This window comes from Emydura macquarii, unplaced genomic scaffold (genome assembly GCF_026122565.2).
Source record: "Emydura macquarii macquarii isolate MOO-44397 ecotype Brisbane River unplaced genomic scaffold, CSIRO-AGI_Emac_v2 contig_2636, whole genome shotgun sequence".
Lineage (NCBI taxonomy): Eukaryota > Metazoa > Chordata > Testudines > Chelidae > Emydura > Emydura macquarii.
Genome location: NW_027132773.1, coordinates 38747501 through 38773108, shown reverse-complemented (window position 1 = coordinate 38773108; position 25608 = coordinate 38747501). Strand labels below are relative to the sequence as shown.

General features: G+C 38.4%; 1 protein-coding gene across 1 annotated transcript in view; it reads right to left on the bottom strand.

The window, feature by feature from the left end:
• Positions 1-25608, bottom strand: part of RELN (reelin) — a 434942-nt gene that overhangs the window by 303662 nt on the left and 105672 nt on the right. Inside the window, exon 3 of the mRNA XM_067564502.1 lies at positions 17590-17725. Within this exon, the coding sequence (XP_067420603.1) occupies positions 17590-17725 (136 nt within the window). The remainder of the gene's footprint in view (positions 1-17589; positions 17726-25608) is intronic.

The following is a 25608-nucleotide window of genomic DNA, read 5'->3' as shown; positions in this document are numbered from 1 at the left end:
AGGAACAGTAGTCACGAAGGATCTATGTTGCAGCTCTGCTCCCCTCCTATGAATCTGAGGCTAGGGGAATTTATGTGCCATTGAAACACCATGTTCCATTTGGACTATTTACATCTTAATATTATTTTATTCCTCCCTCTCCCACACCCTTTTTTTTTTTTTGCTTTAGTAGAGAGTTACAGTAAATTTATCACATTTCCAAAACACTAATGCTAGCTGATAATATTTACAGAGGATGAACTTCACATTTTATTACATTATCTGAAGAAAATAGTACTGGATCAAATAGACAATACTGAAAAATACCATGAGATTTAGATAGTCTAGCCTTTTGACTTTTTGAGATTTAAAATACACTTTCATGGCTATTGTGTGTTAAACTTTCATGTCTTCAGAGGGAATTATTTTGCTATTTACTTTTTCCCAGACTGAGATCTTACTCATTTTGGGGAAATCACCTACTTCTCACGCCATGGAGGCATCTTTTAAGCCGTTTTTTAAAAGGCTCCATCATATTTATGACAGATAAACACCTTCTAGTTCATCAGCTCAACAACTGTTAATAAGGAACTTTAGTTTTTTAATTAATAAGGACAGTGTAAGACGTTATTTTAAGTATCCATTAAATAATGTTAAATCAATCCTTATTTACAGAGAATTTCAATGAATGCATACATGATAGTCACATTAGTAGTAAATGAATTCATTATGATCACTGCTATTACGGAGAATCACAAATGAATTCTTAATGATGAGAAACTTTGTGTTACCAAGAAGAGGAATTGACAAGAAAGCCACTTAAATATACACCTTCTTATTCTACTACATTGCTAACTATTAATATATTAAAAAACTTAAAGGAAAGCGTGAGTATTTTAAAAATAAGCCCTTCACAATATATATATATATATATGTAATGGTTAGGAACAACTGGAAGGTTGTTGGTTTTTTTACTACTTTAAAGGGTTCATTTTCCCCTTTATAAATGGAAGTTCATTATAACAGGGATTAGAATAATTAAAAAGCTATTACTGTGGGGTTCGGGGATTTTTTTGTTTGTTTTTTTAGCAAACAACCAAAAGAATGGAGAGTTATAGGTGTCCTTGTCTCACTTTTACAACCTCTTTGTGTTTGACTTGTAGGTTTTAATGTGCATCATAACACCTCTCATCCTGCAGTAAGATACTCTCTGGGGATCACTTGCAGAAAATAGGACATTGAGTCCATAATTAAAGTAATCTCTTTCCAGGCAGATGCTTCAGTTGGCTCTGTTATCACATATTACAAAAGGCATCTTGAGGCCTATAAAATGTGCAGCAAATGGCTTTGGAGATGAGAAACAGCAATTTTTCATCTAATTTTGATCCATAGACATGTAAGTACTATATTGCCACTTTTTGGTATGGAGCCAAATAACTATTGTGGTTGCTGAAATGAGCCTGGCAGTAACCAAAATTAAAGAGTACTCCATCTTTTATCCTCAGTCAGGAAAGCCTTTTTGTAACCATCTTTGCACTTAGCAAATAAGCATGCCATCTCAAATATGAGAGTTAATGCCTACATGTGGATTTAGAAGAAAGGCTTTATATGCAGCTTAACTCGTCATTCATATCGCTATATATTTGTTTAAATTAAAGCCATAGTTCAAATTATGGTCCTTCTAACATCTTCACTGCTCTGCAAAATAGTCTGCAACATTAATTGGAAACATTTCTCCAGTTTATCTTTTGTATAATGTTTTAGGACACTTAGGATGTTGCTCTTTGAAATCTATAAGTAGGTTCTGCTAAGTAATTTGTTCATATCACTTATAATCCTTTCCATAAACACTAATGCTGATAAGTGCTGGGTGAGCTTTATGAAGCACATTTTTCTTCCAGATTAAGACTCCCGGGTTACATGTAGCCAAAATTTGACCTCAAATTAGTAGAACATTGAAAAGGAAGATTGACTGTCTTCTATTACTCATGTCTTGTTTTAAACTCTCCTCTGCCTATATGGGAAATAACATAGATTAATGGTGAACTGCTTGTTTTCAAAAGATTATAAATGTATTTTCACACAAAAAAAATATTAAATAATGTGTTTCTTATAACCTGGTTCAAATGAATAATGCTGAGTTAAGGAGGATATTTATAAGAATATACATAATATGCTAGATTGGTGCATCACTAAGGAGTACAGGAACCAAGTCAGCCAACAGAAATAGAGAAAAAAATTGTTTGAAAAAATTCTTACGTTGTTACAGTATCTGTAAAATACTTGTTTCAGAAATTGCCATTAGGACATCAGCACTTACCAGCAGTAGTCACAAAGGGGTGTTTCAGATACTGCATTTATTTTTCTTATAAATATTGTAATTTATTATTTGTATTACTGTAGCATGTTGTAGCCTAGTCATGGACCAAAATCCCATTGTGCTAGGTGCTGTGCAAACACAGAACAACAGATGGATCGTGTACCAAAGAGCTTACAATCTAAGTAAGGAATACTAAGTAATAAGGAAATATTGTGGTGCCTCAGATACAAGTATATGGTCACTGTTTGGTAAATGACTTTTTTTATAGTGACTACTGTAGACAAGACTGGAACCATTTCCTAGGAACTTATCCAAAGCCTAGTTACCTTTCTATTGATTTCAGTGGGCTTTGAATCAGGACCATAGCATTTGTGGGGATGTACCTGCCACAACCTGGCTAAAAGAAATACATGAAAAGAGGCATTCTAAATGGTCTCAGAAGAATTTAACAATCTTGGTGGCTGAAAAATGTTCAAGTGAATGACGAATATCAATAATAGTTCTCATCCTGAGACAAGTCTTGAAGACTTTGCTCAGTTTCTATACAGACCTTTCTCAGTCAAAACTCCCACTGAAGTAACTAGAAGGCTTGGTCAAAATAAGGACTGAGTAAAGGAATTGATGGCTTGTGTATACGGAAACTAGAAACAAAAAACTAAATTAGTTGTAATTCACACCATTAGCTATTTCAGTGGAAGTCTGTGTGTGGACACACTTTGTTTTGGAATAATAGTGCCATATTTAGATATAATGTAAGTCATATATTGAAATAGCTCATTGACCTGCTTAAGTTATATGGAAATAGAGCACTCTTATTCCAAAACAAAGTGTCCACATACAGACTTGCTCCAAAATAACTAAAGATGTGGTTTACAAACAATTTGGTTAGTTGAGTTCCAGTTCCAGTTTCGATGTGGACAAGCCTTGAGTAAAGACTCTAGGATTCAGCACTCTGTTAGAAGTATTAACAATTTTGGTAACATATTAATAGTATCAGAGTGTAGATTATGTCCTATATAAGAGGTATCATATATGAGTTAACATTTCAATTTTTATTGGTTGGATTTATAATAATAGATTTTACATTTAAAAATAAACTTGAGATGGGAGGAACAGACCACAGTGCTTCATACAGTTTAAAAACAATTATGAAGCATGTGATGGGATATATTTCCCATAGTGTTCTTCACATTCCCTCAGTGAGCTACTGTAGGGTCATCCAAGGGAGGGTCAAAGCCAATTTTTCAGGTGAGGAGGATAGGAAACCAGGCAGAGGTTCAATGATTGAAGAGCCAAGGCAGCTGGTGCTAATTTAAGTTTCGCCACCAACTTCAATGGGGCCTGTATTTCATTCCTTGACTTCTGGGGGAGATAAACTTCAAAGAAATGCCCTTTTACAGAGACTCATGTGAAACCATCAATTTTCTTGTTTTTGTTAGACTAGCATTACCTGCTTCCCACAAAGTCCCCAGCATTCATACACATAAGAAGTCCTGCTGAATACTACATTTGAAATTAATCTCTGCTGTAGTTCATCCAAAGAAGAAGAGAGAGGGAAATATCATTCACTGTTACTGGTGTAAGTCAAGAGTAGGAACAGAGTATCCTAATGTGTTTTTTACTGACTATTTAAATAATCAGACCACAATTTAAAAATATTTTAAAAATTGGTGTCTGTGTCTTCGATGGGACTATTGCATATTTAAGTGCTTTTCTGGATTGAAGCCCTGTAGCATCTTGCAGGGTAGAGCATCTAATGATATTAATTCTATAAAAATAAAGTACTTAGCAAAATTCTCTTGCAAGAAGCCCAGTGCCTCCCGCAGATGCATACACACAATGCTCTTATCTGAAACTCATCCATGCATTAAACATTTGCTATACTCTCTACTCAAGAGACTGCATTAAACTTATTTGACTCACTCAACTATCTATAGGTGCATCCCAAAGCTAAGACCTTATTAAAGAGTTCTGTGCAAACATTCTGTCTGACTGTGGAATTCTTTTTGTAGGACAGGGGCCTAACTTCCTAGTGCAGCTGGGATGTCTGTTTGTGTGTGTGTGTCATGGGCAGGGACTAGACCATGGTTTTATATATTATTCATCTCTATGATTTCAGTGTGACTCAATCAATGGTCAAACCTCACTGCTTAGAAATACCAAGCATTTCCATAACAGTTCAAGCAATTTCCACTTCATGTCTAGCTCAGTGAGCATAATTCTTCAGGGGGCTCATCTTCAAACCCAGTTATCAATAAAAAAAATATTCCACCCAAGTAATGGGTACATTGCTCAATAGGGAATAAATTAAAATCTAATTTCAGCTTCTAAAATTCCCAAATGAACATTTGTGAGAAGGGAAGTATTCTCATACCAAGTGATTTATTACATAGACACAACTAAGAGAAAATGTTCAGCTTCCAAATCATATGTAGAAATATTCCAACCTTTTAACAAAACAGCTAAAAGGCAATACTAACCAACAGCCTCCTGCTACAGTACAATACAAGTAAGTGACATATGAAAGTTGGAGCTGTACAAAGGAGAGAGGATGGGAACAGAATAATGTTAACATTGTCATAACATTTTGGCAATTTCTATTTTTGGCATTGAAAGAAGGAATTTACCCTTTCTGACCTGTAGAGACAGATGAAATCTATGCCCATCTCTTTAGCTGAGTGCAAACAACCTTTCTGCAGAACTGATGTGTCCTTTTCTTTTAAATATTTTTTCACATGCTCATTCTTCCTCATTTTGGGCTAATGTGAGCATGTTGGGTCATGTCAAGTACTTGGCTGACTCTGCATCCCCTGAAACAAGACAGCACCATGTGCTTTATGCTATGAAATGGCCTTTTTTTTTTGGTGAGACCCCTCAAGAAGAGTTAAACTACTAGACAATCCTCCTCTCCTTAGAGAGAGCTCTTAAATAAATAGCTTTCTTCCTCCTCAGGAGAAAAGGCAAAATTAGCTGTAAGATGTCATGCACCTCTTCCCTTTATTTGCAGTCCTTTCTTGTAGAGAAAGGTATCCAAACAAAGCCAAAGTTTTGATTCTCAAAATTCAAACAGATAAACCCCTTCCCCATGCTCTGTCAGCACCAGAACTGCTATCACCTTACAGGACTATACACATATTAGATTTTCATAGTCTATAGGCTTGATCCACCACTCCATCCTAACTCCACTCCACTCTGCCCTAACTTTCATCACTGGCAGAAGGGTTCCTTATGCTAGTGGATGATTAGGTATACCGTGGAGCTTTGCCACACTCCGTCACATAAAAATGGCCATATTGGGTCAGACCAATGATCCACCTAGCCCAGTATCCTGGGTATAGGATATAAATCCATAAGTCTCCAAGGAAGGTGGGACGAACATATAGGGACTTAGGGTCCAGTGGAAATCCCAGAGAACCCCAGCCTGGAAAGGGGCCAGAGAGGAGAAGGGAGGACATCTGAGGAGCTCCCACTGAGGCCCAACCGATCATTTGCTGGCAGTGTGGGTGACCAGGACACAAAAAGGGGTACTGCCTGCAAATGGTGTGTGGCTGGGTGGAGTTTTGCAGTTGGACTAATGTTGAAGGGAGGGGGAAAGGGCAGAAACTGTCTACCATTCCAGTGAGGGTGGGGAGGAAACTCCAGATGGGTCTGGTGGACACGGCCTCAGCCTGCTTTCTGGTCCCGAAGGGCCTGGTGAAGCCTCACTGGATAATTCCCAGAGAAAATCTGGACCTTGAATGTGTCCACGGTGATAGGAAACAGTGCCCTATGGCCCAGGTACCCCTAGAGGCCTGGGGCAGGTTTCAGTAGAAATAGGTTGCGGTAATGGAGGGTCTGCCTTACCTAGTAGTGTTGGGCATGGATTGGAACCCCTCCCCAAGAGGAAAAAGAGGCAGTGAAAGGAAACCCATGGGAGGAGAACCATGAGGTTCCCCAAAGGAGGGGGTAGAAACCCCTGGGGTGAGAGGCCCTGATAAAGAAAGAAACCCTAGACAGCATGACCAGAGTCAGGAAGAAAAGATGTGCCCCCAGGAGCCCATGGGTAAGGGGGGAAGCAGGAAGGAAAGTCGTACAGGGGGGATGCCTGGCCCAAACCTCTTAGCAGAGGTGAAGGGGCCCACAGAGCTTCCCTTCTCCCCCCAAATGCAACCCCTAACAGGAGAAAGCCAGGCCCTGCTTGATGGGTATGAGAACCCCAAAGCCCTGGGTCCCTGCGAGGGGGTAGGGACCAACCCTGAGCCCCGGCCAGAAGGGATGGGGTAAAGGGGGGGGCACTCGGGGTTGTGACTGGTGTGAAGACCTGTGGGTGGCGGCGGTGCTATGGGGGCACCCGCCCCCCCACAAGAAGGACCCTGAAGGTCACGTGAAGGAAGGAGAACTCCCCCATAAGGACTCCTCCGGTAGAGGGAGGAAGGGACGGGGAAGGAAGAACCTGACAGTTTGATAAGGGGAGGACATATGTGACAGAGTACTTGGCAGCAACCCTTTAGCCAGCCCCCTGTCACGCCAGCCTCAATTAAATGAGGTAAATTGGAGCTGGCTAGAGACACCTGTACCTGATTTGTGAAGGAGAAGCTGGGGGAGAAGCCAGGGAGTGAAAGGCGAGCAGAGGCTCTGCCTGCAGAAGCTGAGAAGTCCCTGAGGCTGCTAGCAGTATAGTGTAAGAAGGTGGTGGGACTGCATGCTGTAAATAAACTACACTGGTGACTGCTAAACCAGAGGGTCTTGGAGTCATTTGTGACGAGGAGGGTGGCCGAACTGGAGGGACTGCGGTGGATAATCCTTACAGTGTCTTTTAAAGATTTCCATGCAGCTTGCCGGGTTTTCACTTTTGGCATTGTACTTTTTAATTTCTGTTTCACTAACTTTCTCATTTTTGTGCAGTTGCCCTTTCTGAAATTAAATGCCACTCTGGCGGGCTGTTTTGGTGTCATCTCCCCCCCAACAAACAGGGATATTCAATTTTATGATGTTATAGTCACTATTAACAAGCAGTTCAGCTATAGTCACCTCTTGGACCAGATCCTATGTTCCACATAGGGCTAAATCAAGAATTGCCTCTCCTTTTGTGGGTTCCAGGACTAGCTGCTGCAAGAAGCAGTCATTTAAGATGTCAAAAACTTTATCTCTGCATCTCGTCCTGAGGTGACATGTACCCAGTCAATATGGGGATAGTTGAAATCCTCCATTATTATTGAGTTTTTTATTTGTATAGCCTCTCTCATCTCCCTTAGCATTTCACAGTTACTATTACCATCCTGCTCAGGTGGTCGGTAGTATATCCCTACTGCTATATTTTTATTGTTCAAGCACGGAATTACTATCCATAGGGATTCTATGGCACAGTTTGATTCAGTTAAGATTTTTATTTCATTTGACTCTATGTTTTCTCTCACATATAATGCCACTCCTCCACCTGTACAACCTATTCTGTCCTTCCGATATATTTTGTAGCCTGGTATTACTATGTCCCATTGATTATCCTCATTCCACCAATTATCTGTGAAGCCTATTATATCAATATCCTCATTTAATATGATTCACTCAAGTTCACCCATCTTAGTATTCAGACATCTAGCATTTGCACTAAAAATTGACACTTTTTAATTGTCTGCCATTATGTGATGTAATTGAATTGAATGAGACTCTTTTTCATTGGACTGTTTCTCATCAGATCCTACCCATATTTTATCCTCTTCCATCCTCTCCTCCTCACTAGGATATAGAAAATCTCCATTAATAGATCATCTTCTAAGGGATGTCACTGTCCGAACAAAGTACTCCTCCACGCTTTTCAGCGTTCTCTCAGCCCTTAGTTTAAAAACTGCTCTATGACCTTTTTAATTTTATGTGCCAGCAATCAGATTCCATTTTGATTTAGGTGGAGCCCATCCTTCCTGTATAGGCTCAAACTTTCCCAAAAGGTTCCCCACTTCCTAATAAATCTAAACCCCTCCTCTCTATACCATTGTCTCATCCACACATTGAGACCCTGCAGTTCTGCCTGTTTAACTGGCCCAGTACATGGAACTGGAAGCATTTCAGAGAATGCTGTCATGGAGGTCCTGGACTTCAATCTCTTACCTAGCAGTCTAAATTTGTCCTCCAGGACCTTTCTCTTATCCTTCCCCATATCATTGGTACCTACCTGTACCATGACCACTGGCTCTTCCCCAGCACTACACGTAAGTCTTTCTAGATGTCTCAAGAGATCCGCAACCTCCGCACCCAGCAGGCAAGTCAACATGAGGTTCTCCCAGCCATTACAAACCCAGCTACATGTGTTTCTAATGATCAAGTCCCCATTACTATTACCTTTCTTTTCCTAATAGCTGGAGTTCCCTCCCCTGGAGAGGTATCATCAGTGCGAGTGTGTACCATGACATCATCTGGAAGGAGGGTCCCAAGTATGGGATCATTTCCCTCTGCTCCAGTTTGATGTTCTCCTTCCCTGAGAGTTTCATCCTCCTCCTCCTCTCATCCCTGTCTCATTCACACCCCACTCTCTGACGTGCCTCTTCCCTCCTCATATGCAAGATGTCCACTAGCAGAGTTCCCTTAGACTGTGGGAATTCTCTGCTGGTCATTTACACTGCCTGAAAACAGCTGGAAAATAAGCATCATAGTGGACCAGAGATGCTAGATCAATTTCTGTAGACTCAATAAGGTCTAAGCTGTTTGGGGATCATATTCAACAGAGCCATAATGACACTATGTACGGTAGTTACCAGTTGCTGTTCACTGAAAAATGCATAAACACTGAAGACAAAGGAAATAATCTGGGCACCACATCAAAATGAGACCTGTTTAAAGCCAAGTTCCTAATCAACTATTTGCCTGTGCTTTTTCAAAAATGCTTCACATAATGTTGATTGGCAGCATCACAAAGCTTGTTTCAAAGAAGAGTCTAGGGAAGAGGTAATGCTTTGTATCAGCCTCATCAAGTTCTATTAAACTGAAACACCAGAAGGAGCAAACACTCATGATTTTTTTCTTAAAAGCATACTTTCAAGAATATTGAAAATTAAAACAGCTGGAATATTGGGTTAATATTTGATTCAGTGTTAGGATCTTGCACATGGTTGTTAATTGCAAACAATAGCAGAAAGAAAGGTATTCTGGGCTCATTCAAGTCTGGTGGTTCACCAAATGTTTTAATGTAATTCTGCAGTTATCGTGCTGGATTTCATCAGTGAGGATGAACAACAGTAGGCAAGGATTGTGTTAACTGGACAGTGTACCACACAAAGTTTGCATCCACTTTATTTACTGAAAGACCACCAGACTCTTCCTTGAAAAAATACATACTGCAGTAGCTCATTCTGGATATAAAGAACCAGAATTCTATTTGCTACATGATTTAATGTATTGTTGATCAGAAAGCAGCTACTGTTGCATACAACCAGCACAACCGTGGGAAGAGCACTTCTGTACATGGACAATAGTGAAACACATCTTTTGATTCTGAAACCTTGTATAATTTCTAACAAGAAAGTGAGTGCCGAAAAAGTAGTGTTAATCCAAGTAATAACACACAGTTGAAAAATAAACTAGAGAAAATATGGGAAAACTCCAAACTCTGAGTGGCCTTTTCTCATCTCATACAAATTAAGGCTGGTGAGAATTTCCTGAATTGCTAGCACCTTGTTTTTCAAGAAGGCAGTGCGGCCGTCCACTGTATAGGGCAATGCAATAGGACTCAAGAAACCTGAGTTCTGTTTCCAGTTCTGCTAATATCCTGCTGTTTGATCATAAGAATTATCTTGCTTGGTTGTTTGACTAATGGCAATCATGGAGAAAATCGTGGAGTTGTTGTTAGTTTGCATAGTCTAAATCCCTCAGATTCAACAAGATAGTACACCATATACAACCCTGGTGCATCTTTTGTTACACTGCACATAGGCCAGCAGATATTGTGAGAACAACATAATGATTGAGTAGAACTGGGTTAATTCTACAAAAAAATATTTATTGGAATAAAAAATAATGGGAATTCTCTCATTTTTTTCCTGCAAATATTCAGACATGATTTATTACTATGTAAGAGTGTTCACAGAAAGCAAATATCTTGTGAACAATCATAAAAGTATTAATTTTGAGGTTTCCACAAAAGGCATTCATGTGGCTATTCTGAAATCTGATTTGCTACTTTTATGTATAAAGTTTCATCCAATTAGAGAGCAAAAAACAATACCATGTGACAATTTATAATTAATATTTCACATGTTTATATAGAAAAGCCAGAGCTTAAAAAAGGGGGGAGGGCATTTCTTTTGCTGCACCAAAGGTTGATTTGATTGAGAGGATACAATATTGACAGGTCCTCAATAATCATGTATATAACTGAAGCTAAAATTCTATCATTTGTAGTGTAGATAACATTGTGGTTTTTATAAATACCTATATAGAGAGACAGCTTTTTGGAATTTCAGTTATCAATTGGTCATTCTATATTTCAAGAACATAAAAACAAATGGGACCATGGAGGGGGAATACCAGTGCAGTTGCCCTGAACTGTGAGAGGTGCCAGTCTCTTCTATTTGCTGCCTGTCGCACACAACAGTTTAGCCTCCTGAGGACTGAAATGCTTTTATCAAACCCAAGTTAATGGGCTTAATATAGGAGTAGCAGGGTGAAATTCCATGCTCATATGTGCTCTGAATCTAAAGGTTCTAACCCTGCTGATGCTCTATGTACATGTCAAAATAATTCTACACAACTGTATTTCTGTGTCTTCTGTTTGTTTGTTTTTTAAAATTAGAAAATAATAACCCACAAAAATAAATTAAAATAGTGGTAAGGTTGCAAAGACAAGCACAAAAGTTAGAAAATGCCAGAATTAAGATTGTCTGTGACTTAAGGTTATGCATCTGCATTCTGATTCAGTCCATAATTACATGATCACACATCACAACAACACCTGAGGCAGGAGAACAGCCTCTTTTCACACCCAGCTGTGATCCACCCCCAAAGCACCATCCATTCTGTGCACTGAATGAGGCAAGGGTCCTATGAAAAAAATAGTATGGGATTAAGTAATTAAAGACTCTATCAAAATACATATGCACATACCCAGGGGGCTGAATCTAGATTCCATGGGCAATCTTTTGAGGGTTTGACTTTGCTACTTTAATTTTCTTTTAACATTATTTTGTTGTGTGTGTAATAAATACAATCACATAGTTAACTTTGAAAGTATTCTCCTGTATTTCTTTCAGTTGATTATTTTTAACAAACTAAAAAGGCAGTAAACAGACTATCTTAAATGACAGTTTAGCTAAGTGGTTTACCAGGAGAATGTGGTTTGCTCAGACGGTATGTCACTTTTCCACCATGGTTAAAGGACTAATATAGCAGAGTGCGTAATCTTCTTGGATGTTTATTCAATATTTCCATAATTCTCATCATGGGGTTTCTATAAATGTTTTAAATAGGTAACCAGGCTTTTAAATCACAGCCTTTATTTTACGTAGGTTCATGTATTAACATAATTGCCAACTCCCAGAAACATGCAGTTTCATTCATGAGGCAAGAAAATACTTAAAATTTCCCAGAAGGGAATTGTATTATTAGGGGATGATAGGAACATGACCACATTAAAAAAGCATATTTGATTTCCTGTAACTTCACTTTAAATGAGGGGTGCCAAACATCTTCTCTAGAGAGAGCCAAATTACATTTTTCATTTATGGCCTTTGGATTGGATCTATTACAAAATTAGGGCCATATTTTACCCTCTTTCAGCCATATGGTTGTCTGCACTACTATTCAGTCTCAACTTTTGTTCAGAGGCAATGCTTCTATATGCTGCCTCAGGCAGTTTATACCACAGGCTGGAATATATGGTGCTAATCTATCCCTTAGTAAGTTGCTGTTACATTCAGCTTCACTTAGGGAAAAAAAAGAGGCAAGGAATTTGTAGGACCACAGCTTTTTCTGCCCTTTTTTGGTCATTTGCACATGCAAGTACCCAGTATGTACACACATTTCCATTAACTGTGAAAATTAGGTGACAATATTATTAAAAAATAAGGGCATTTTAGTATTTCATTAGACTTAATTTACAGGGCCTCAAGATATATGGGGCAGTTCAAATCTCTTAGATCTGTTGTTATATGCTACCTACAGATTCAGGAAGACAACACTGCATAAGCTAACAAATTCAGTTCATATTTGAAAGGATTTTTTTATGATCACAAGGTCTAAAAATGTTTGTTTTTTTTTTAAATAACTGCTTACATTCTGCAATCAGAATCTGTCATGGATGCTTGAAAAATACTTAAATAGACAGTAACAGCCCATAGGATAGGTGGTTAATACACTGGTTTAATCTCCAGGTTAATGTATAAATTACATTCAATATTTTTATAGCAGCAATCAAAATGATATTTTCTTCAGTGACTAATTAAAAAACAGAAAAGTATGACACATATATGCTTCCAAACACAAAGAATATTTTTCTATAACAGACTGAATATTGCTCTATAATATTGTATTTAGAGACTTCTGCAGTAAATTACTCCAGTGATTGCTTTTGCAATTGAGGTCACCATTATCACTTTCAGAAACTGGTAAGTGAAGCTATCCATAAAAACACCAGTTTTAACAATCTAAGCTATAATGTTATGTATCACCTTGCTAAGGATCAAGCCAATGACAAGCAGAGGCTTAACTTGGTTAGCGTGAGCTCAAAGAACAAATTGTAACAGCAATATTTATTGAAAAATATTGTTATGCAAATTTCCATACAGGCAGTGAAATGACTTATTGGCCAAATAAAAGGCCTGATTTTGAAAGGTAATCAGCATTTACAACTCCCGAGGGTTGGGAGTTACAGGTGCTTAGCACCTCTTCGGATCAGTCCCCAAATTTTGCCAACAAAACTAGTCTACTCTTAACACTAAGCATTTTTTAAGTTACATTGCCAGAGTTTATCTTTAAATATCTCTGGTGAGAAAATGGAGAAAGATTCAGATGTAGCATATTATGTTGCTATCAGAAGCTTTCTACAGGTTGGAAATATCTGTACTTTTCATTTTCACAAATGATGTATTTGTAAAAAGGTGACATTATGTATTTATTGTTGATTGGTTATATGAGATAGTTAGACAACAAGAATAAACAATAGCTCGATCTACGCATAGTTCATTATCCAATCTTGCACGGAGACAGAATAGACCTTGTAAAATTGATGATGTCATCACTATGGCCCAGATTCTGATACCTTTACTCATGCTTTACTTTCTTTACACTTTGTTCCATGGTTGGTCCCATTGAAGTCGGTGGATATTATATATCATGAGTAAAGTTATCAGAATCTAGCCCTATATGTCTTGCAGTATCAGGTTGTGTATTCACATGATCCTATACATAATATCAATAATCAGACTACATCAAATTATAAAGAGAAGTAGGCTGAGAAAAGAAAGAAAAGAAAAGAAGAAACTTAACCCTGCATTAGTTTGGTGGCTTCTGTAAAGTTCTCAGGGCAGAAGTATCAACCTTACAAAAACTCCATCCCCATAAGTGGCACTAATTAGCAACTTTGTTATCAGTCTCAGCAGAGGTCAATGACTGAATGGGAATGGAGGCTGACTTGAGACAGACATACTGGCAACAGCGCGGAGAGGCGTGCATTGCTGCTGTCTGTGCTGTTCCTGTTCTGCTCATAAACAGTCTCCTGCATACTCATTCTGGCACCTTTCATAAGTATGAAATTCACACTAAATTTTACATTAGATTAGCTGTTAAAGGTGGTGGCATATGTTGTTTAAATGTTAATTTTGCAAGATGTCTGTTAAGGAACGGATACATCCTACCAAGCAGAGCCATGGCAAAGAGCAATGAAATCAGCCTGTAGTTACCAAACAGGGCAAGATCCTCTGCCCTTGTACATGGATATTATGATGCTGGTGCTTTGCCCACATTTTTAAAAACTGTTGATGCAGGCAATTGTTCACCGGTTCTAAGACAGCTTTAATGAGCTCAGGTGGAATACTATCAGGTCCAGCAACAGGTCCATTCCACAACTTTTAGATGGCCTTGCATATTCCTCAAGTGACAGAGGATCATTGTTCGTTCCTGGGTCTGCAGCCATGTGGTTCATGTAGCTTTGGACGGTTGTCAGCAGATGTGTAGTTCAGCAAGCTTTCATAATGTGCTTTCTATTAGTCCAGGACCTCATCAGTTAATGAGCAAGGAGAGATGTCTGGTTTTGTGTTGGGGATGTTAGAAGCCTGTTTATGGTTACCAGACAGCTGCATGATGGCTCAGGCAGGATGAAATTGTTGTACTTTAGGTTTTGTCAGCTGGGGAGTTGATGTAGATCTCATGGTCATGTTTTGCCATGGCCTGGAATATGCCTTTCGGCTGTTTATGTTCTTGGACAACTCCCTGTTTGTGCGCTTCTGCCTTTTTCGATAATAGAGCAAGACCTCTTCAGAAAGACAAGGTTTCTTGAGTTACCACCTGAAGCATATTGTTTCAGTGGTCGTATGGTGTGCAATCCTCACACCAGTACCAGTTTTGTGTGTGTTGGTTCACAGTTTTTGCCACATTTCTACACAACCTCAGGTATGTAGCAGAGAGGTCTTCTTGTCCTGGGACTATTCTGCTGAGGTATCAACTGGATATTAGGACTTGCTGCTCACAGCTTGGAATTCAAGGTTGATCAAGAAGTGTTCACCAACCAAGATTATGCCAACAATACTACCTTGCTTGTGAAGAAGTCGAGAATTTCAGCCACGCCCTCCAAGATCTCCAAGATACTGCCCACACTATGGGATTGAACATCTCATGGCAGAAGATTAAGAGAAAATCAGAGCTGGGCCACCAGAACTAAAGCAGAGCTCAAATGGTCACGGCAAAGCGGTCTTTCTTTGACAAACAGATCTTACCACCTCTTGCATGAAGTCCATGTCTGACTTATGGATGCAAAAATGTCTTCAGGCTGAGACAAAGTTCAGATTCTATCAAACCTATGTACTATCTGTATCACTATACTGGTCAGAAACTAGGTCCCTCTTACAAGCAGACTTGGAGTGGTTAGAAGCATTCCATATGTGTGGTCAACACCAAATCCCAAGCAGAAAGTGGTTTGATTTTGTGAGAAATATAATAATCTTGCAGAGACCCAGCATTCTGTCAATCACTCATTATATCCAACAAGTGGCATTGCAAGCTCTTCGGCCATGTCACAAGGATAGACAAAAATGCAGCAATACACCATGCTCTCAAGCTCTCCATCAATGGGTAAATGAGTGTATGCACTGACTCTATCTGTCGCTGACCACAGAGCTTCTCCAAAGATTTGTGGATTCACAGGGTAGAGCCAAATCTGGGAACTTCACTACATGATGAAGGTCATTGTGGTCACTCTAACTGGTGCAATGGCGTTCAGTAGACTACGGATGTCTGATGATGATTCAGTAACATAAATTGCTCATATTTTCCTTGGATAGGTACCTTCACTAGCGTAAACATTAATTGTTTATACAAACATACAATGAAAGGTAGGATTTCCAATAGTGCTCATTGATGGCCTAACTATGCTTCCATTGAAGTCAATGGGAAAAGTCCCATTGGTTTCAGTGGGAACAGAGTTATGCCAGCACTGAGGCCTTTTGAAAACCCACCCTAAATTTGTTTAAATGTAAATCTGCAGTTATAGTAACTTTTTGCTTTTCACAGACCTGTCCTTCAGCTCTCCTTGAAAGTGAAAATTAGACAAAATGCTGATTCAGGAATAAAGGAATTCATTGCAATATGCTAGCAAAAACATACTTTGGAACGTCACCACTGCTATAAATGACCTGAAAATCCTAGACATGGGTAGGGCCAACAATTATTTCATGAGAAATCCTTTAAAAGAAGAGAAACAAATATCTGAGAAGGAAAGGAAGTAAAATAGAGGTAAAGAGAAGAAAAATGTCTTCTTATCCTGCTCTGGATTTCTTTGTATAATGATTCTTCCTCCCAGCTAACTAAAAGTATAGACACTGGCATGGACTAGAGCTGGATCAACAGTTTCTATACTTTGAGTTAGCTGGGACGAGGTATCATTATACAAAAGGAAACTTCAAAAGAAAAGGTTGTTTTGAATGGGAAAATTGAACTTTCCATTCCTGTCCAAATGCAGTGAGGAGAGGAGGTGGAAAATTCACACATTTTGCCCAGAAAGAACACGTAGTCCACTAATCCTCAGAAATAGGCTTCAGGCTATTTCCCCCTTTCCGTAGACCTAGCTCAAGTAGAGCTGGGTCAGATTTTTTGACCAAAACATTTTTTTGGTCAAAAATATGCAGATTCAGTAACAATTAAACATTTTGATAATTTCTGTCTATTTTGCCAAATTATTTCAGTTGGAGGAAAGAAAACCCCAAAATTCAAAATAAAAATGTTTCATTCTGAAAGTTTCAAAAAGAAATATTTCAATTTTTCAATTCAAAATAGTTTTTTGTTTAGAAGTTGCCTTTAATTTAACATTAATTTAAAAAAATGCTGGAAATTGAAATGAAATGTTTTGTTTCTGATCAAATGCAATGTTTTGCTTTACCAATTTTTTTTAAACTTTTTGTTTCACTGAAAATTTTGAAATTGGGTTCAACCTAAATATTTTTTATTTTTATTTGTGGTATTGCCAGTAAACCGAAAAATTCATTACTTGCACAGCTAGTTCCAAATTAGAAACGGTGTAAATCTGCCTGAATGTGGCCATCTGAGTTTATTAGAGTTTATACTCTTTTCTGCAGCAGGGTAAATATTGGCATCTATTTATTTTGTCAAGTATGTCATAAAATTTAATATAAAATTTTGCTATGGATTCGAAGGAGTGATGAACAATAGTGGGTACCTTCAACCCCATGTAAATGGGAAAAGGAGTCAGAAGTAAAGTAGAAAATGTTTATCTAATTCTTTCAATCCTTAAAGTATAAGGGCCTGACTCTGCCAGATGTTGGTCAACTCCAAGACGCTGAGTGCTCTTAATTCAAGTTGAATTCAACACTTTGCTGGATGGAGCCCATAAAATGTATATGTGCAGGTTTATAGTGCAGAGAGTTTAGACAGTTTAACTATTTGCAGACAGCAGTCGCATTCACTAAACATATTGTTAGTCTGATAGAAAAGGAAAGCAAATCACAGCATAGTACATTCATGTACAAAAATATTCATGGTAGATTTATGTGATTATGCTTCAAAATGTTTATACTGAACCAGTATTTATTGTTTTTATTTAGCCATTCAATAATAAAAGAACCATTCTGATTTTGGTAATTATTCCACATACTTACATGAAATTCACACAGCCTGTTCCTGCAGGTGGAGCAATCCAAACGAAACTGAGATTTGTTGTTGGCAGATGACTCACGTGAGATGCAACCACACTGCACATAAACTGATTTCCAAACTGGTGATCAGACATAATTCCTAAGAGAAAGACAGAAAGGTATGATAAAAAGCAATGACTTTTTAATGACTCCATTGCAATGTTTTAATAGTGTTATGTAATGTATCTACATCTACAACATTTTTCTTTCACAAATGGCAATATGGAAATCAATCCAAAAAGGCCATGGTGTAATCAAAGTTAACTCCTCTGGTGTAAAAGGAGTTGCCCTATGCTTGCACCAAAATTGTATGTGGTCCAAACAATTTGCCATAATTTTTCATGAGGCAATAGCACTATCTGAATTTGGTTTGGTTTGGTTTGGTTTTTTACCAAAAAAGGAGGAGGCCAGATCTTCAGCTGGTGTAAATCAATGTCGCTCCATTAACTTCACTGATTTGCACAGGTTAAGGATCTGGCCCATAGCCTTTAATAGAATGCAAAACCAAAACCAATGAATTTAACACTTTTTATAAGAGTTCTATCGCTATAAATTCATTTGCATTTTGTTGCAACAGCTTTTTATGTATTTTTGAATGTGGATGTCTTATATAAACAACTGTTTGGAATTCACTGTAATTCATCATTAGATAAAAGAACTGTACAATAAAACAAAGCAACAACAGTAACAGGCAGAAGGCTTTTTTCCCCTCGGATCCCTTTTGTTGTTGCCTACAAATTAGTGCACAGTTCTATTATTTTTTTAACACCTTTGGGCTTGCTATCTGAAGTCACTGGAATTGTGCCCTGAAACGGACGGCATTCTTATTCAATTGAATTAGTACATCTTTAATCTTTTCTACATGGTACATTAAACAGTAAATGTTTAAACTGTCCTTTTTAATGTAGTTATCAAAAGTAAATACTTTGTTCCTCATTACTTACTTCAAATATTGACCCTTAAACTCAGAAAACAGTCACATTGACTAAACATATTGTGAATCTGATTAAAAAGGAAAACAAATGGCAGCAGTACATTCATGTATAAAAATATTCATGTTAGATGTTATATGATTATACTTCAAAAAGTTGTTTGAAGTTTTGTTGTTGAAATTCATTGCATTTATTTATTTCAGTTCTGATAAGAACAAATATTGCTGGCTCTAGGCTCCCTTGACAAATGTTTTGAAGTACAGTTCTTATGAAATGCAACTCTAACAATTATGCTTACCCTCTCACACAGCCAGCCAACAATGACCAAGCATAAAAATAAACAAAAATCTCTCCTTGCCATTCCCCTTACAATTCTAGACCTTCCTCAAAAGAGAGCAGATGACCTTTGCCACATTCTCTACCGATGCCAGCTATGTGGGACCAAAGATGGAGTGAGTTTTAAAGCTGGAGATCTTAGTGAAGAATACCCAGCAGCACCATTTCTATTAAGCCAAAAAAGCTCCAACTTGGCTAACTTCAGTGACTGCAACTATTGTTCGGAGAGAAAAGTGGTCTCTCAAGTAAATCATTTAGGGTTTTGAAGATCAAAACCAACACCTTAAAATTCACTCAGGAGGCAATGGAAAGCCAATGCTGATCATGGACATTGGCTCAGGGTGAGATACACAGTTTACCAAGTGGGCTGACAAATTTTGCACCAGCTTCTATTTCTAGATAAATTCAAGGTCTAAACCTGTGAATAGTGCATTACAGTAATCTAATCTAGAGGTGAAACAAGGGCATAGATGATCATAGTGAAACGTATTATCTGTAACAAATAATCACAACCTTCTACCCAGAAACTGACAGGAAAAAAAAACTTTTTACTGCAACATTTAAAAGCTGCAGGGAATCAACCAGGCTCACAGATTGTAAACTTGAGTATTAAACACTCAATGCACAACCTCAATCACAGAGGCATACATTATCCTTGAAATATCATAGATTCATAGATTTTAAGGCCAGAAGACAGCATTATAATCATCCAGTCTGACTTCCTACATAACTGGCATAGAATTTCACCTAGTAAATCTTACATCAGCCTTATAACTTCTAGTTGAACTAGAGCAGATAACCAATACTGACTTCAGATGATGGAAAATCCACCTATATAAATTGTTCCATTGGTTAATTACCTTCATAGTTAAAAATGCCTTATTTCCAATCTGAACTGCTATAGCTTCATCCCCTAGCCACTGGATTCTAGCCTTTGCCTGCTAGGTTAAAGAACCCTCTCACTAGAGCTGGATTAAATTTTTGAATCAAAGCTTTTATTTGACAAAAATAAAGCTTCAATTACATCGAAACTTTTGCAAATTTGTCTCATTTTCACTGAATTATTTCAGTTAAAAAACAACAACAAACCCCCTTCAAATAAAAATTCTAACAAAACCCAAAATATTTCATTTAGGTATTTTCAAAACAAACCATTTTTATTTTTCAATGTGAAAAAATTCTTTATTTTAAAAATTTTGTTTAAATTTTATTTTTTTTTAATCTAAAAAAAATTAAATATATAAATTTAAATGAGTTTTCATTTTTGGCTTGAAAAAATATTTAAAATGTTTTTTTACTTTTCAATTCACTGAAAATATTGAAAATTCTGGTGTTGGGTTGACTTGAAAAGATTTTTATTTTTATTTTTTGGAATTGCCAATGAACCAAAAAAATCTGTTATTCAGCCAGCTCTACCCTCCACTATCTGAAATCTTTTCCCCATAAGTAGGTACTTATAGACCATCATCAGGTCACCTCTTAGATAAACTAAATAAATGAGCTCCTTTAGTCTTTCACTGAACCAAAGATTTTCCAGACCTCAGATTATAGCTTCCTGCCTACCCTTACTCTTTGGTGAGCTGTTAATTCTTATACATTTGTGACTAAACTTCATTAAAAGCAGATGGCCCATGTGTGGAGTTTTTCCTTTCTTTTCTGAATAGGTATTTAATATGTGATGCTGCAATCTGCAGCTAGAGTCATCCAAATTTTAATTAAAACAATATCTGAGCCACATAAAAGTCATGTTTTTCATTGGCATTAGGCTTAACTCAACTCCAACTTCAGCCTCTGGACCCAGTTTGAATCTGTACCTGCAGAGTGCTACAGATACACTGAGAGGGCAACATCTACTAAGGTGACCATGTTGTGCACATGCAACTATTTGCTTCCTGCCCTGGGGTGGGAGTCAATGTCTCTGACTCATTCCCAGACTCTCTGGGTCAACTCCTGTTCTCACTGAAGTCCAGACTTCAGTGGTGCAGGATTAGGCACTTAGAGTTGATGTTAGTGATTCCCGTAATAATGAAGATAGGGTGGGAAAAGGACTTCAGAACTGGAGAAATTATTTTAAAAATTCATGAAAATAAAGGGACAGTGAATATTTCCTACTTGCTTTCAATGTTCTTGTGTTCCTCTGCTATGAAAAGCAACAGCATTTCACCTCCTGCTGGGAAACCCTCTTCCCAAACAGAATGCTGGCTCAGTGGGTGAAAATAAACAAGCACAAATAAAAAGGAGGCTTTCACTGCAAACAATAAATTAGACACAAAAATAACTAATTATACAACAATTCTCAAAACAACATCAAACGGCTGTATGCATCCCACAAACAACTTCTGACACAAAACTCTCCTTATTTTAAGGCATTTGGTTCAGATCCAAAGCATGGTGTATTCATCATGTTCTTGGCATGCCTATTGGCCAGCTAGCATGTATCTGAGATGCACAAATCCGCCCACCCAAAATAAATTGTCAAAAGAGGTAAAAGCCATCAGATAATATCAGAAGATCTGTCTGTCTGTCTGTCCAAATCTGTTTGCAGTGTTGTAGCCGAGTTGATCCCAGGATATGAGAGACACAAGATATGAGAGAGACTCTAGATTTATCTGAGTATTGTTTGCCTTCAAAATATAATAGGCCAAATTCCAGTAGTGCTTAGCACCTGCAACTGCCATTGACATCAATAGGAGCTGCAGGTGCTCAACCTCTCTAAGGATTTTACCCAACAGCTGTTTTTCTTGTATACATTTCCCTTGTTTTAAAAAATAATTATTTATTTTGTGTCAACTGTATGCTTGGCTCTGTATAATGCATACAAATAGTCACTGCACCAAAGAGCTGGTATCCTAAAAGGCAGACACATAAAAGAGGGATGCAGTACTAGGAAATCCAGAGGAGGAGATAACTTCTCAGGTTGAAGGGTTAATTTCAAAAGTCATATGAAAAGAAGATCCTTTGACTCTTTGTATCAGGGATCTTCTCTTCTTTGTAATCCAAACCTTTAGGAGGTTTTAAGCAGCTAATATATTGTGCCTGGCTTTTATGTATATGCATGGTGCGGGGAGGAAGGGGCGCAAGATGCAAAGTCTCTTCTCCCTACTTAGATGAAAGAGTCAAGCACAACTGCAGTCCCTGTGCTCCTCTCCTTACACCCCAGGGGTGTGCAGTATTACAGCAGGCCAAAATATGAATTTTTCAATATACAAGAAATTTCAGGTTTTTGACATTTGGGTTTTATCCACATTGAAACAAAACCAAATTTGCCAAAATTTCTCAGTGAAATCAAAATTTTGGTTTTGGGAATGCTAAAACATGGTATTTCTGAAACAAAATGTGAAAGTGATATTCTAGTCAGTCTCACTGAGCCGCTGCCAGGGCTCCCAGGGTCTGCGGCTCCAGAATGTCCCAGGGCTGGGAACCCCAGGACTTCCAAACTCCTGGACAAGTTAGCTCCATGACCTTCTCTCCTGAGCAGGCAAGCCTATGAGCTAGCTGACCTGGGAGTCTGGAAGCTGTGGGGTCCCTGGTCCCAAGGCAGTCAGTAGGAAGAGCTGCCCTAGAACTGCATACCTTGTAAACCTGTCCCAGCCAGGACTTCTAGGCTCCAGCATCATGAAAAGGTGAATAGGAATCCAGCAGGGAGTCCTGGGGCTGGCGTGGTCCATGCCACAGAGTGGGTAGCCTAGAGCCCTAGTTACAAGTCAGGGTTCTGCAGGCAGGCTCTGTGCCACAAGACTGGGAGGTTAACAGCAGTGGCGTAACAAGGCCCCAGAGGGCCCTGGTACAAGAATAAGTTAGGGGTCCTCTACGCCCCGTCTCCTCATCCTCCACCTCCCAGAGCTGGGAACCTGCATACAATTTGCCTCTGAAACCTCTCACCTGGAGCTGCTCAGCTCAACTACAATGGCACCTAGACATCCCCTCCCTGGCTTCCTATACTCTGTGCCTCCAGCCAGTGCCTGGCCCCACTTCCTGGCCCCCAGCATCCATCACACACTCCAGTCCACCTTCTTCCCACCCCATCGCTTTCTGGATGAGCTCCTCACTGTTGAAGCCGCAGTGCAAGTCGAGGCTGGTGGTGGTGGCCAGGACATCCACAGGGCCCAAAGCACTGGCAGCACTGGCAGTGGGCAGGAACAGCCCCAAACATTTATTGCCTGAGCTGCATCCATGATCTTACCCATGCTGGGGCCAGGGAGAGGCTGGGGAGGGGATGGGAACACTTCCCAGGCAGCCCAGCTCGGGACTGCTAATCTGCCTCTAGGGACAGCAGCCTCTGCTGGTTGGGCCCTCATGACCTTGTGGGCCCTGGTGTGACTGCACCACTTTCACCTTTGTGGCTACCCTGGGAGCTGTCAAGCTCCCTGCTGCAAAGCTGGGAGTCTAGCCATCCCCAGAAACCTAGCAGTAAACAGAAATCCAGGGGCTGCAAGGTTCCCAGATGTGGAGCTGTTGACCCTAGAAGTCCGTATTTTGCCAAAACTTTTAACTCCAGCAATTCACCATTTTCTGATATAACTTTGTGAACATTTCTGACCAGCTCTATATAGCTTTCTAACAGCAGCAGAAAAGGGAAGACATGAAGTGAGGGCATGGATCCCTATCCATTGAGTGGCCCATATGAAGAAGGATGCTGCACTCCATAAAGGGGTACAGCCCTTGTGTACTGGGGAGTTTGGGGAGTATCTAAACAGCACAAATGAACCCACAGAAATGCACTCTCATGCACTTCTACCATAATTTGCAAAGTCATAGGAAAGTCTTTGTATTAGTCATGAGTCAGATGTGTCAACTACGCAATGTTGATGAACTGGAAAGGAATTTCTAAAAGCTATTTTTTTTCTTTTGCACACCTTGATTCATAGCATACTCTCCACACATTTTGAAAGTATAAATCAAAATCTTAATAGCATAGTAGGACTTCTTGGTTTTTATTTAAACCAAATATGACAATAAATGAAAAAGTTAATATTAGATAAGAACATAAAATGAAAGACTCTAGGTGTTCTTGTTACTTCTGAGCGGGGAACCCTTGGGCATCAGTTACATATGCTCCTTCTCAATGACATATTTGGGAGTGACAGCCAAAGGCACAAAAATGAAAGATTCTACGAAATATCAAAAAATGATGCTATACATGTCTTGCTTTTCAAAATCTCTCCTAGCTCTTTTGGAAATTAATTATTGAAAATTAGAAATTGTAGATTTAAATGTACACACAAGTGCATAGACACAGTATTTATTGTAAAATGTAGTTTTCATTGAATAGGATCTCTGTTTATCTATGATGGAAGAAGTGTGTTTTATTTCCAGTTTCTGGGGATTACTGCATTTGAAGAATATTTCAGCCTATTACCTTGGATCATTATCAACCATTTTTCATGATTCAGAAACCTTTGCTTTATAATTCTGTAAAGCAGTAGAAGGAAATTAAATCCTTCTTGAGTAATTTCTTTGTTACATAAATATGCATTTTTAAAATAATGTAAGAATCCAGTGTTAATAAGGTTCTCACTAAAAGGACTGATGTGCATAAGGAAACATCAAGATTTTGCTGCCTTTTTTTAAAAACCATTGAAACGAACATCCAAATATACAGTAATGGCCTCCTTCTGAAATCCTTGCTCATGTAAATACTTTCATTAAAATCAATTTAACTACTCACGTAAGTGCTACTCAATGTGAATAAAGGTTACAGGATCTGGCCCTACCTGAACTGCACCCTCATACCTAACATATATTGCTGCTGATTGATTTTTTTCTGGATGATTACATGCTGCTTCATGGGAAAAACACACATCTAGTTTGACAGAATGTAACAGACTTCCAAAGTACTTGCTGGCTCTTGCAATCAGTTAACGGTCATCATGACTTGATAAATTATTAAATCTTATGAAGAAAGGATACACTAGCAATTCTGGCAGATGCAGTCTTCTATCCACCAATATATGATCTTTACCTTGAAACCTTGGGATTATTTTATTGTCATTATTACTCCTCCATTATTAAATAATAAAGGCTTTCAGTGCACATGGTAATGTTAGCTTATGCACAATATTTTCCACATGAACTTTATGAAAGAGATAAATAAGTAGACAACAGTCTGTCTGACTCTGTATGCAAAACCTTTAACTATTCCATTATCCAGGAACAAATCAGGACCTAGACACAGTCTACATAGGTGGACCATTACATTCATGTGAATCAGGTTGCAGGACTTTTAATATCTATTTTATATGATGTTACTGGATATAAAATACATATAAACATTCTCTTAATGTATATAAAAATGGTAATTTATGAGTTCAACTCTGGATCCATTACATAATTTGGGTTTCAGAGCTGAACTAGAGTGGGCCAGATTGTGCATACACCTACAAATGTAGTGTTTATGACTGTGGACACTGACTACAGTAGTAAGCAATTTGCTTGGAATAGTTTTCAAGAATGAGCCCACATTATACAAATTTGACAAATTTATTCTAAAACCTTGAAAATGTTGCTTAATTTCTTTTTTAATGTCCTACTTCTAAAGAGTCATTCATCAAAACTGTCTCAGCAGCCTATTTTTAGAATCTGTGTGGGGGTACACTTTCATTTCACAGATTTATGAATAAACTTAACAAAAGTTTCACATTAGAAATTCCAGTGCACTGGGTGGTGAATATACCCTCTAATCTGCATAATTCCCCAAGACACTGAATGAGATCCT